This window comes from Dermacentor andersoni, chromosome 1 (assembly GCF_023375885.2).
Source record: "Dermacentor andersoni chromosome 1, qqDerAnde1_hic_scaffold, whole genome shotgun sequence".
Lineage (NCBI taxonomy): Eukaryota > Metazoa > Arthropoda > Arachnida > Ixodida > Ixodidae > Dermacentor > Dermacentor andersoni.
The window spans coordinates 105,819,871-105,834,319 of NC_092814.1; the positions used below are offsets into that span (position 1 = coordinate 105,819,871).

General features: G+C 44.5%; 1 protein-coding gene across 2 annotated transcripts in view; it reads right to left on the reverse strand.

Moving 5' to 3' along the window:
* LOC126545554 (uncharacterized) overlaps positions 1–14,449 on the reverse strand; it is a 143,932-nt gene that overhangs the window by 65,346 nt on the left and 64,137 nt on the right. For both annotated transcript variants that reach the window (XM_050193472.3, XM_050193471.3), the window contains exons 11-12: positions 10,378–10,630; positions 6,721–6,962 (exon numbers count right to left, since the gene is read on the reverse strand). In XM_050193472.3, coding sequence (XP_050049429.1) covers positions 6,721–6,962; positions 10,378–10,630 — 495 coding nt within the window. The remainder of the gene's footprint in view (positions 1–6,720; positions 6,963–10,377; positions 10,631–14,449) is intronic.

Genomic DNA, 14,449 nt, shown 5'->3' on the forward strand with positions numbered 1-14,449 from the left:
GTGTGAATATAGCTTTACCTTCAGATTCTGCTGTGCTAGGACGACCGTTGAGTGCAGCTTAGAGTGATGACAGTTTTAGTTTGCCAGCACCGCCTACTGTATTCGCTAACTACTAAACGCAATATGGTGTCCCGTAAAAAGGAGGAGATTGGTCGACCATGAAGGAGGGGAGAAAGGGAGCTTCAATAAGCAAGAGTTAGGCCCCCCCCCCTCTTTATCATCATCATCATCAGCAGCAGCAGCAGCAGCAGCAGCCTGGTTACGCCCACTGCAGGGCAAAGGCCTCGCCCATACTTCTCCAACTACCCCGGTCATGTACTAATTGTGGCCATGTTGACCCATGTTGACAAAACATTGAATGGCAAAGAACTTTGACTTGATATGTGGCTTCACAGCAGCGCATGCTGCGCTCTGCTGCTTTTGAATTTTTGGTGTGGGTTATACGTGCAAAAATATGGTAGTTGAGAACGCTGGCACAAGTTAAGAGGCTGTTGGGGCACTTCCTCTTCCTCATCAGGCTCATAAATGCTGCATGAGCCCACATCTTCAGCCGTCACAACATTGGCTACGATGTTGGCATCAGTGGACTCCCCTGTACCTTGAACTACATCACAGGCACCGATGAAGTCATGTGATGTGAGCTTGGCCAGAATGGTACCCGAGAAAGCTGTGAAATGGCAAAGTGCATGGGCGTTGATGGTTTCCATTTGTTGAATCCCGTTTCTCTACGTCCCAAGAGAAGCCCTGCTTTGAAAAAGCTGTTTCAGACAGAGATCAACTTGACATCAGACCAGGCTCTTGAATAATCATTTGTATGGCTCCAAGCAGACCACTGTACCACAGTTTTGCTGTTGTGTTAACTGGCAGGAACTTCTGTGGGATTTTCTGTAGCTCGCATGTGGAAATTGTCCAGGAGAAGACAAACACTGAAGCCAGCCAGTACAGCTGGTGAAGTTCTCATTGAAGAGCCCAATCAAAAAGCAAATCACTTTAGCCATCAGCATAAAGCTGCCCTGGACAGAAATATTCCTAGCACAAATGTTCATAAACCACCCATAATTAGATTTTCTTTTGCCTTGAAGGCTGATGTTCATGCTCAACAAGCACCTGAATGACAATGCTCCATTACTTTAACCTAGATGCCTGACCTATTCTAAACATATACAGCAATTTCTCATCATACCGAAATCGCTTTATTTGAAATTTCTTCCACTCCCTACCCAAACGCATGCATGTTAAGCCGCATTATTCGAAGCACAGAAAGATCTTGACCCGCTTAGAGCGAGGTGGCGAGCGGAGGCATCCTTTTGCACATGCAGTGTCAAATTAATACTGCCGACAAATTAGTCTCATGCCAGCACAGAACAGGCCACAAAAGTACCAAACCCATGACCCATGACCACCTAGTAACAGGTACCACGCGAGTGCAGAGTGCTCCCAGCTGTTTACTGCGGAGCGAACAGAAGCTGTCAAATTTCACGGTGCAATGCACCCAAACCGTTAATCTCGGTCGTAATCACATCGCTGGTGTCCCCTGTGATGAAATCTGCACAACAAAAAATAAAGTTTTCCTGACACTTTGCGATGGCAGAAAACCGCGATCTCTTGGATGCCGAAAAGTGCCCAAAAGACCGCGGGCAGACTTGTGCCGCAGCATTCCTTGGGGTGCACTCAATGAGCAAAGTTTTACCGCTCTAAAGAGCACTTCTGGCGCTGAAACGTGCCGAAAAGCACAAAAGAAGTGTCCCTCCGATTATAAGTGTTACGTTCGACGCGAGGAGCTACATTAACAAATTGGGAAGACGGCTTTGGAGAAGCCGGTCTCGAAATTTGCTCGCCACTCGCCATAATCAGCTTGCATCGCAAGAAAACACCGCCTCTAGCTTCGTCGCACTTTTGACAGTGCAGATCTACCGGTAACTTGCTGAAAACACAAAAAATCCGAGCATCGTCAGCAGCGAGTCAGGCTTTCAACATGGTAGGTCAACGCGAGCCTCTGTTTCCCCGGCGATTTTCTCAAGCTGGTCATGCTAGATTCGCACAATCCGACTTTGGGCAAACGGTCTAAATGCGTGGTAGAGTCATTGAATTTTGTTCCTAGACATATGTCAATGGAGCGGACGTGATGGTGCACAAACACAGATATTCGAACCATAGAAATAGCATAGTGTCGTCTACAACGGCGCACTGAAAAACTCGTTTTGCAAACTTCACGGCTGCACACCTCAGGAAAAGATTGCCCAGTGATCATGCAAAGCCCCTACTGTAAAACCGTTCAGTTTTCACGATTGCGCTATGTGCCCACAATGAGCGGCTAATCGTTTTTTGAGCACAACAAACACAACCTCAGACTCGAGCCACGGCATTTGCAGTGCTTTCCAGCACGATACTCTCGTAGTCTTCCCAGGGTGTCTACCAAGTTGACATTTACAAGTTCCCTGAGGTTTCTAGGTTTTCCCTGAGTGCCTTTGCAAAATTCCCTAAGTGATGCAGAACTATGTTTTATGTCAAGATGGGCTGAAACCATATCGCCCGATGCTGTCACACTCTAGTAAGCATTTGAAAAAAAAAAAAACTTAATCCAATTTGAATACTAAGGAGTAGTGTTTATGTTATTCAAAAAAAAGAACAGAAGGGAGGGGTCAGTAAAATGCACAGCAAATAAAATGTGTGTGAAAAAAATTGCAAATCGCGTCGGACATCCTCAAATACAAATAAAATGTAGATGCATACAGAAGCAAAGATTTTCGAATATGAGCTATTTCTATCAACTGATAGCAAGCTCAGTGGTATGAGGCCCAAACTTTGTCACAGTTGAGATTCTCTCTCAAGAGCTCGTAAGTCAACCTAAACTGTCCTGACGTACTCTCAGCCCACGCACGACGCCTCAGTGTTGTGTTTTACTGCTTTAAAGAGTTTATTTTGGTTTAGATGAGGGACACCTGCATCTCGGCATCAGCCAACACTGTTTTCTGAGCTCGAAACGACGACAGAACGCTTCCTTTCCCGCTCATTCCCCAATGCGTAAGTCCTTTCTGTTCTTGTCCTCCTTCCGCCACTCGTTCACCCCATGGACCATTTGAAGCATCTTCTTGGTCAGTTGCACAGTCCACATCCGATTTTTCAAACTCCCTAGGAGCCACAAAAACGTCTGTAAGATCGGCCAGTTGGAAAAAATAAATGCATGTCATTTACTGCCCTTAAGGGCTCAATCCGCCACAGGCACATTCAAAAATGCTCTGCAGGCCTGTCGGTCTGTCGCTCTGCGGGCCTGTATTAGGCATATTGGTGCTCGTACTGTGACAGGAAATACCGGGTGCACGCGTGTATAATTAAGGAATACATACTGTGTCACGTGGCGAAAGCCCCTTCCCAAGCTTATGCTTCACTGCAATACTTTTGTGTATGCTTCACCAAGTAACATTTCTGTCCAGAGGCGAAGCTGACGAGTCACTCACGAGGACCACAAAGGCGGAGTCCGTGCCATTGCCAACAGCAGCGAATTTTTTAAATAAAAAAAGTGGCACCCAACAGCAAGAAGCTCCATAGCAAACATTGAAGCAGCTAGGCCTAGTGTTGCTGCAGTGGTGGCTATGGCTGCCAGCGGATCTGCGTGCGAGAGTGCCGGTTCGAGGCGGCGAGGTAATCAAAATGGCAGCGGTGGTGGCTTTGATTAATGTCGTTTCAGACCTGCGGTCACGGCAAAACGTCCAGAAAATCGGACAGCGAAGAGTGCTTAAGTCCGAAATTTCAGATGTTCTGGTACATTAACTCTATGGGGTATGTGGTGGTGCCGCGAAGCCATACAAATTATCGGGAATCTGGAAAGTCGGTCGTTGACTGTACACTGGCAACTCCTCCAGCCAACAACAGGGCGTCAAAGACGATTCATTACGATTCCTGTCTCTTACTTGAGCCAGCATTACCACGACTTTCGCCCCTTTCAATAAAATTACAGCTAATTTTCCCTGATAGAGGCACAAATTTCCTGAGCTTTCCCCTGAGTTTTTCTTCCAGACACCCTTCTTCAGTGACCTCTGCACCCTCCCCCCCTCCCCTATAACATGGCCACTGCCTTCCCCTCCTCATTCGCTCTCCAGTCTGCAAGCCGTTTGGACGCCAGTCACTCCTCTCACTCGCCTTCATGTCAACTCCTCGCCTCCTCGCTGCCAGTTTCGACGTCGCTGCTCCTCCAAAGCTGCCCTCTTCCAGCCTGCCCTCCCGAGCACAATCTTCCACCAACGGTTGCCATTCCGCGGTTCCTGCTTCTTGGTCTCCACAACTCCAATCGCCTTTCTTCCGAAGTCGATGCCAAGGCCGCTGTTGCAACCGTCGCCATCACCAGCATGCACTAACGAGGAAAGCGAGCTGCTCTGACGACATTTTGAAGCTTCTGCCTTCTGCGTCACCCGCCGCGTTAAGTCACTTCGGTGCCGACGGCGCGTGCGTTATGATCCGTGCTGCAGGCCATGTGATTGTGTGTTATTCAGAATGCTTCATTAGGCGTGCCTTGAGTGCGCTTTTGTGGTGTGGTTTACAGTGATAAAGTTGAATTCATGGGCAACGAACACGGCCTCGTGCAATGCTTGGCCAAATTAAAGCAGGGGTCGCTTGCGCCCGGGTAAGAACTTGAAACAGCCAAACCTCACTGCCTTTTTTGCACCTGAACAATTTTTTGGCACCTTTTTTGCTTCTCTGAATACACTGTATTTTGACTTCCTCGCAGTTGTGGCGCAATTAAAGCTCGACTGCTTTAGCTTTTCTCGAGCGATTGCTTATATCGAGTTACTGCTTGTAACGAATTTTTTCACTGTCCTGCTGACTTCGTTATAATGAGGGATTACTGTATAAGGTGCTCTATAGAATTCTTAATGCCTGCGCCACTGATGATTTCTTGCCTTGCTCCACTAAGAAACTTATTTCAATCTTCCTTGTGAAGTCTAAATTTTTGCAATTCTTTATCTACAAGACAGTAGCACAGCATCAGCACAATGACAAAATGCAAGCAGCGCGGTGCAGCAAAATAAGCCAAGTGAGTGGCACACCCTTCAATGCGAAATGGTGGGGATCTCTGGAGAACTGAAAGGCAAACTTTTTTCTGGAATGGCAAGAAGAAAGCAAACGTGGATATGATAGACCCTGCTGTCTCTTAAGTTTTGCATGTATGCCACTTGGCATCATATTTCCTGTGTAACTTGGTGGTCAGATCATTATGTGTCAACACTGCCAATCTGCGAACTGTAGGCAGCACAACTATGTAGCCAAATGCCAATGTGCAACCAGCCATGTGAGCAAGCAGTGCAGAGGCAAAGACCCCTCTTGGGGCATGAGCCATGTCATTAAGCATATCATATGCGCCGTGATATTTGGTGCCAGACGTTTGGTACCATAGAAAACTCCTGGACCAGCTCCCCCTGGCACCACTTTACACAGCACCTGATAGAGGCTGATCAATTCGTTACTGATAAAAAAAAAAGGTTACATTGCATTAGAAAACAAAAAATAAACTCAAGGTGGCAACTTATGAGGTCTTACCTAGCTCAGAAAGGACTCAAATATGTGAAAATATAACAACTGCGATGACACAATGATGTAAGTGCTGTGGTTCAACATTAAGTAAGGAAGTTTGACCTCCAGCCATTTGTGATCAACCATTTTCCACCCAAGTCCAGCATTTTGGATGATGATGATAATGACAATGATGACATGTTTATTCTTTAAGATATGATCGCCCCTTCACTGAAGTCATATGGATGAAAAGGGAAAGGTGCAAGAGGCGCTGCGCAGAGTCAAAGTCTGGGAGGTTGCTCTCACGAATATACTGAACTTACTCGTGTAAGGCCCTCCTCCTCTCTCTCTCTCTCTCTTTACAGGGTGCAGGCCTTAAATGAGGCATGCTCATGGCTACGAGCTTGCCCTCTCAAAGCTCAATGTCCTACGTGCTGTTCATACAGTTCTACATTTCCGACATATTGAAGCTCTTGATGAAAGTCTTGAACAAAACCGCACGCCCCACTTTCAATACCCACGTGCAGTTTTGCAGCGATGCCCTCTTCATGTGCCCAAAAGCATGATGCAGCTAAACAATGAGCCGCAGCACAGCCGATAGCATAATGGATCTGTGCCATGTGATTTGGTGGGATACCCTGATGACAATGATGATGCTATCGTTGGCAGGACAATAACTAGTGCCATCTAGTAGCAGCTTGCAAAAGTTAACGAGCATGCAGCATGGGCTCCGGGATTGAGTAGCGCAAGCTACCCCAATACATGCCATTCCATGCAAGCGGGTATGCACGTGTGAAACTTTTCTCAAAATTTTCGTGCTCCATAGCACAGGTGCGGGTCTTATGCGAGTAAATATGGCAGAACAAGAGGCTCTCAAAAAACCACATTTGGACATCCAGTTCAGGAGTAGGATGGAGCTAGGCATGCAAGTCTGGCGTATTCCTCGCTGGCAGCTGCCATGGCTACATTTTGATGGAGGCATAATGTAAAGATGCTTCTGTATTATGACTTGGGTGAACATTATAAAATTCCAGGTGGTCAAAGTTAATGTTCTCCACCACAGCATTTTTCATAGTGCTTGTGTTGCTTTTATGCCCTCAGTCAGTGTTTCTTTTCAGTGTCCCTTGAAGAGAACAGTATGGAGAAACAAGACACCCGCTGATTTTGTGCAAGAGGATTTCTTTTTGATTCTACTAAATGAAGTGGACATACCTTTCGTTTGCTAAGGATAAGCCGTAACCGGTCCCGCATTTCTTGGTAATTCTTGCTAACAGGAGCCACAGGAGGCGCCCCGTGGCCAAACACTTCGCAATAACAACAGTCACAGACACGACTCTCGCCAGCACTTCGTTGGTTAGAGGCTGTTGTCGAGGAACTGTGCTCTGAGCACGAGTCATCCATTGAGTCCTCACCATCTAACAAGGCATTATCACAGTCAGAGTCCAAGCAAGTTCCTGCAGAGAGAAAAAGAAAGCATCTGGAAATTACTATTATGAGAACGAAAGACACCAAGTCAATAAAAATAAAGGCACAAGCTTAAATCGTGTTCAGTTAAGGGGCCAGCCATGACATGATCTTTAACCTCAATTTTCAATTTGGAATCGCTGCATCTAAGCCCCATTTCAAGCGTCGAATTGTCTACAGAGACTACTGTATGTCTAAATGATCTGAAACTGGGCTTTTATGTGGTCAAAAATTTCACTGCAGTTGGCCTTTAAAAGGGTACAACTAACTTAGTCTAACTATGCAGTCTAATCTGTTAAGTCTAAAGTTCAAGAGGGTTGCTTCTTGGGTGAGTTGGTATTTCATACTAGTTGCTACAGTGTTTCCGTAAGTGTTTTTGTGTGCGTGACTATGTCCTTGTTTTCCAAGCGCACCCCAGCAGAATAGTTCAAGAGTTTTCACATTTTTAGTGTGCCCCGTGATAAACAAACTTAATGCAGCGAGCTATGAGATTCAAAATTTGAAAGGATTCTTTTCGAGGGCAAGTATGCCGTTTCAGTAGTGTTGGGCTTGATTATTTTCTCTAAGAATATAGTACATACCCAAGTTGATTTATTGCCTGGTACTCATTAACTTAATTACTTTAATGAGTAACTTATACATGCCTGCTGGACGACTAAGCATTGCTGTCATCATTAAATTTGTATCTTAGCATCGAACAGCCTGTCCCATTGTCCTTTCCCCATGTTCACATGAACTCATGAAACACACACCACTTTCTATAGTCCATGCTTACAGCTATGTACACAGTGAGTGAGTGTGCTGCCCTGAGTATGTCTGTGCTTCATACATACATTCTTACAGTGAGTTTTTATCGCTTCCACACTGCCTGAAATGCACACTAGTGCTTCAACTGTAACATTGCATTAATGTTTTGTGTGAAAACCCCAGTAATCATTTCACCAATGCAACCTTATGCATGGCCTGATGTTCGAGCCTATGTCCAAGGACGGTTTCACCTTTGAACAGCACGCTCCCAATGAACCAGACTCCAGTTGCTCCAGCGTTATGGTTATGTGCCAGTGATGACAAATGAGGCAGCAAACAAAACCAAAATAAAAGCTACCCAAGGTTATTGCATATGGCAGCAAGCCCATCTATTTTTCAAGGTAGTGCTACATGTATTTTTTTAGTTGTGTACGAGTGGGCACCCAAAAAATTTTGAGCCAAATTTTTTAAAAGTGTGGCTTTTACACGAGAATATACAGTAAGTTTGCAGGTGAAACGGCTTACTGTTTTAAATCAAGTCAATCATGTGCAATTTCTAAGGAAATTTGACAAAACCAAACTGATAACACAAGCTACAATTTAGGTTTGTCAGTTTATGTATGCCAGAGAGTCCTTTGCAAGTTGTGGTATAATTATTCATAATGAATCCTAATCCTAATGATTTTGATGCTTTGGCACAGACAGCATTAATATTGGATGATAAGCTATCTACAAACTCAGGTACTTGAAGCACCTACCATGTACACTAGTGTACATGGTAGGTGCGTGTAAGATTCACACTTTTTTTGCAACCTTAATGAGGTGCAGCATTTAAATGGGGGAGTGCCAATTTGCTCCAATTTTTTCTGGCCATACGTACGCCTGTGAGAGTACATAGTATTGTTTTCATAATGCTCTAACACAATCACCTCACAGCTGCGAACAGAAATATAGCTCGAATCAAGGCATTATTTCTTTTCTCCTAATTTTGGGCTGCCAAGTTGGGGGTGCGGCTCTTACATGAGTGCGGCCCTGGGTTACTTCAACAACATTATGCAGTAAGAGAATAAAGTTGGAACTGATGCATTTACAGGAGCAAGTGAAAAGTTTGCTTATGGATAGGGCAAGGATCATTTGCCAGGGGTCACCCATTTTCAGCAGGTTAGAGCATTATAGAAGCAAAAAGTCACCAGTAAACTTTTGATATACACAAAACATGTGCAGACTGAAAATTGTCACCAGGTAGATAGCTTGTATTAATAAAAAAAGAGAAGGGGACCTAAGATGCCATCTTGCAGCACACTAGGTATTACATCAAGTTACTGAGGACAGTGTTACAGGGGTGAGGTGCTAAATTGCCTGATTGGCCAAATTTTTACCCATAGCTATAGATTTACTCATAATTGTTAGGGGTTCTCAAACTTTCTGACTTTGGGGAACCTCACCAGCTTTCCCACAGTGCCATGTGAGTGGGACCATAACCATAGTAGTGCCACTGCCATGTGAGCATATGGCCTCTGATGTTTGAGGTTGGGCGTGTTATCTGTAATCTCAAAGGATATCGCTGCTGACTGAGGAACTCATGATATAACACATAGACAAGCGATTTTTCTTTCCTTGTTGCTTTGCCCACCGTAATGCAACACATGCTGACCACATGGTACCACTCCCCATGCAACTCATGATAACACATAGACAAGCAATTTGTTTTCCTTGCTGCTCTGCACACCGTAACACAGCGCATGCCGACCATACAGCTACCGCTCCCCTTGCACCAGGTGCCATAAATGGCGTCCTGGCACAAACGAAGTATCGGACGCAGAAAATTTTAAATTTTTCGCAAAGAAATGTCACAAGTTACTTGAGCTGCAAACTTGTTTTCAAAATACTGATCACAATGCTAAGCCTAAAAGCCAATGTCGCCCAGCACACAGCTACAGTGGTCTGTAGCGGTAGCCCTCGCATACACTGAAATGCTTGTTGCGCATTTTCATTCCAAACACGGTAGGAACTGATGCAGTGTGGTAGCAAATTAGCCTTTATCGAAACTGCTCTGTGATGGCACTAACATGCCTGTACCAAAAATCATGCGTGAATGCACCCTGCATGTCATTTAGAATACGGCAATATCGTCCGTCATCCGCCAGCAACAAGAGTCGACCAGGCAGATGCCGCAGCATGTGGAAGAGGTCCTCCGCTTGCAAAACCTCCAAGTTGATTCTTGCTCACGTGTTACAAAACACACACAAATGACAAACACTCAGCATGGACACTGCAGGCCACCAAAATCACACAGTGACGAGCCTTGCACGCCGCAGCCTCACGAGTATGTTGCAAAGACTATCGAATTGCGAATGTAGCGTTTAGTGGCTTGGTTAAATCCAAAATACAATGCAATGGAATGCAATGCAATGCAAAATTTTTTAATTATATAAAAAAATTGTGGAAATGAATGGGGCAAAACAGTTTTCAGTTTTAGCCTACTGCACATTTTGGTGTTGTGCTTGTGGAACCCTAAAATGCCATTTGCAGAATATATACATATAGCCACAAAAATGTCAACACTAGATTTCTTGTTATACTATTTATTGTTAGTAAGGACTTATTCGTAGAAGCTCTGGAGTAAAAGCTCTGCAACGAACAGCAACATGTACTCACCAGGCTCAGAATGACGACGTGCAGGGGTTGGGGAGCTTTGACTTGAGGCAGTGCCTGGGGGTGCTGGCTGAGGTGATAGCTCAGCACTAGAGTGCCGTGACTTGAAGTGGCCTTCCTCCCAGTCTCTAATCTGTGCTAAACTGTCTAGCGAGTCAAGGTCAAGGCTTATTGGACGTGCCCCATACAACTGCAGCAGCGACTGTGGATTCCACTGCATCTGCGTACAGGCATGGCACTCGCACATCTCTGCAGTCTGCAATGAGAAGTCAGAAAGATTTATCTTATTAAATAAATAAGACAGGTTTCTAGAGGGTAAATATAAACGTGTATAACTACATATGTAAATGTGTATAAATATTCAAACATATATGGGTTAAACTGTGTCCTCCTGGCTAGTATACTTATTTTTACATGACAAATGACACTGATCTAACAAAGCCTACATTGGTGGCACTCATAGAGTACGGTAAGCAGCCATCATGTAGCATGGTATGCTACAGATTGTGACGTGTGCTTTGATCCTGTTTACTGCGGCTCATGCCCAACTTCACAGTTTGTTGTGGGAAGACATCAAGCTCAACCACACATCCGTCCTTGCACCAGCTGCAAAAGCTTGCTTGTATATTCCATCTTAGTGTTGATGGCATCACAACTTGCATCTGATGTTGGCACAGAGTGTCACGTGAAGTGCTATCAAACGTCTCAATGCTCATGGCAAAGCACAGTGCTGCCGGTGCTGTGCGTGCGACATAACAAAAGTGGTACGCGAATGTTTTATGCAGTGGAATCTTGTTAATTTGAACTGACTGATCGTAACCACGTATCTCAGTGTGCAAAGAATTATAATTTGAACTCATGAGCAGTAGCAGCAGTTACTTAGAACAGACCATGTCCCCAACCACATTTCCACCCCAGCAGTGCACCACCCTGGCAGTGCACCAACCCAGGCAGAAATCGGACCCAGTGGTGTGCCATCCACTTTGCAAGGGCTCTAAGGAATCATGATGGCAACCGATAATTTGGAGACCTTGGGCTTGACCTGTCAGCTCGGTCGGCGGTGCAGCGTGGCACAGTTTTACCACATGTGCGCTGTGGTGCTATGCATGGGCCTTGTATCGACTGCACTGATATGCAGAACTAATGCTGATGCCACACTGGACCTATATACTGTAGAATATTGTTAATTCGAACCCCAAGTGCAAGGAGACCGGAAATTTATACGTATGAAATCGAAAAAAATAGAGTTCAAACAAAGGAGAGCCCGTTTAAATATAGCACTCAATCAAATATGCGGTACATGGTGCAAGACCAATGCTGTCACTGGGCTCACATTGAAAAAGTATCGGTCCTCCATCAGCGCGCGACGACAAGTGCCGGAAGAAGCCTATGTTCCGTAGAAAGTCCAAGTTCGATAAGATTGTGCAAGCAAGGGAAAACGTGCGAGGGTGAGCCAAGAAGGATGGTGGCTTGGCGGCGCCGTCCTCTCACGTGCCCAGTGTTGAAAATGACGTGATCGAGTGCACGCCAGGGGTGGGAGGGAGGCATGGGAGGGGGCGCTAGCATGTGGTAATGTGATCAAGAACGCTCTAGGGGGCTCCTTCCTGCTCCTTTAAGCTGGATGGGAAAGCAGGGCACCGCTCTTCTTCCTCTGGCATGTCTTTCCATGTCATTTTTATGGCACGAGAGATTATGGTAGCTAGTGATGCATAAAATGTTCACCTTTGGCTCGGGTTAGTCCAAAAAGCGGTCCATGGGAATGAGAAATTTTGTTCTGAATAATTGCTGCGCCATTTTTGGAGTTTGAATTCAAAGGAGTTTTTTCTCTATTCAAATACATAGGACTTTGCCGGAATTAACAGAGCAGTACGAATTATCTGTCAATTTGAATTAAGAGATTTTAGGAAGTATTTAACATTTATAACTTCGTTTCCATAGAAAACCACTATTTTTAGCCTCAATATAACGAAATGTGCTTGTTCACAATTTCAACATAACGAAATTTCACTCCTGAGAGGAAGACCGAGGCAATAAACTGAAGCTACTGCAGGTGCCAGTAGTCAAATGGTTGAATTATATGTGCCTGTTTGTGAACGCACCTTTCAAATTGTGTGACAGAGAGAGGCCGTCAAAGCAGAGTGAGTCTTTGGCAGTGGTGAATTTAGCTGGTCATGGCCTGCCAGATGTGCCCCCAAATCTTGGAGGCCATAAGATGGTGAGTGCAGTGCCGATCAGAGGCACAAGGGGGCACACGTATTCATGCATAATCAGCATAATTCAGTATTCCGCGCATGCCAGCGGTAGAGGCAGTATGGTGGGAGCGACTTAAGCTAGTACTAAACGCAACACCTTTTCGTGAAGAGTAGCAGTTCAGTTTGGTGAACATAGCATTCGGTGTCATACCACTGTAGGCGACACCCATTATCGAACTGTGTGGAGAGCAGCAATTCCATTTGGTGAACGCAGTACTTGGTGTTCTACCACTCTGAGAGATACCCGAGGTTATGTTGGCAAGCCACTGCAATGAAATGGATGCCAAAGCTCCGCTTACATCGATCACCAGAGTGCACTGAACCTGCATTTCTTTCTTTCGGCTTTCTGTGTGTCAGATGGCCACCGTGAAGAGGACTTTGTCGAAGCAGCATCAAACCGTAAGAGTGGCCGCCGACTCTCCAGTTAAACAAAGTAGATTTTTTAAAATTGATTTTCGTTTTTCTGGACTGCCTGATTATTCAGGCATTTTCTGTGGCCCTTTCTATGTAAATAAGAATTGGTCGGTGACTGTACATTGTCAATATAGTGAAATTTCTACATGACATAAAGTGCCGATTTTATCGACTTTGTTACATTGAAGTTTGACTATACTTTATCTCAGCAGTTCCTTCCTTGCAGCACAGTGGAAGCGGTAGGTTTCTTAGCCAACAAGACAGGCAATTGCTCTTCAAGGTGTGTTCATCCGCACCATGTCTGCTCGGTGTCTGCTTGCCGCCCTGTTGTAAGAACATCTACCATGAATCGGCAGGCGCAATGATGCGATAGATGCAACAACACTGTATATCATAAGCCATGATTACATGACTGCGACAGTGGTGCATCACATTTTTTATGTTCTATCTCAGTAGTTCCATGCAGCCTTTTTAGGCAACAGTATGCTCCAACACCCTGAAGATATGTCAATCTGTGCCATGTTGTCTGCTCGGCATCTGCTATCAGTAGTTTCTTGCAGCCTCCATAGCCAATAGCAGGTTTAAACACCACTCAAGATATGGTCATTGTGCCTTCTAAGTGTACTAAACATCGGCCATGCTTTGCTTAAGCTAAACTAAAATGTTTTCAACAATATTATGGTATTTTCATGAGTATCTCATGAGAAATGTTAAGAAGGCAATGTTAAGACAATGTTAGGACAATGTTAAGTCAATGTTAAGGACAATGTTAAGATTTAAGAATTTAAGAAAATTTAAGTTCAGAATTAAGACAATGTTAAGACTGTTAAGGAGTCAAGTTGCTCCTCAAGAAAACTAAACTTCTTACATATAGAACCCTCATGCACCCCATCCTCGGATATGGCTGTTTTGTATGGAACCAATACAAACATTATCTGACGTCAAAAAACTAGAATCAGTGCAAAAAAAGACAGTGCGTTTTGTTTGTAGGTGATATGACAAGGAATTTTCGCCGTCTAACTCTCTTCCCCTACTTGGTCTCACTCCTCTTGCAGAGCGTCACAAACTTGAATGCCTAAAATTCCTTCACACGTTAATCAACTCTCCTCGCCTCTCCTCTCTAGATAACTACTTGACTTTTTCCAAACCCTCATATATGAGGAGTCACCATGCTCTAAATACCTCAACCTTTTTTGCCTTCACTGATTCCTAGTTTTTTCCATCAACAACTGAAATCTGGAATTCATTACCAGGCAACATCCATTCACTACCACTGAAACAATTCATGCAAGCTTGTTTATAAATGTCGTATGTTTGTTGTTCATCCCACTCCTGCAATAGCCTCATTGAGGCTGCAGTATGTATAAATAAATAAATAAATAAATAAATAAATAAATAAATAAATAAAA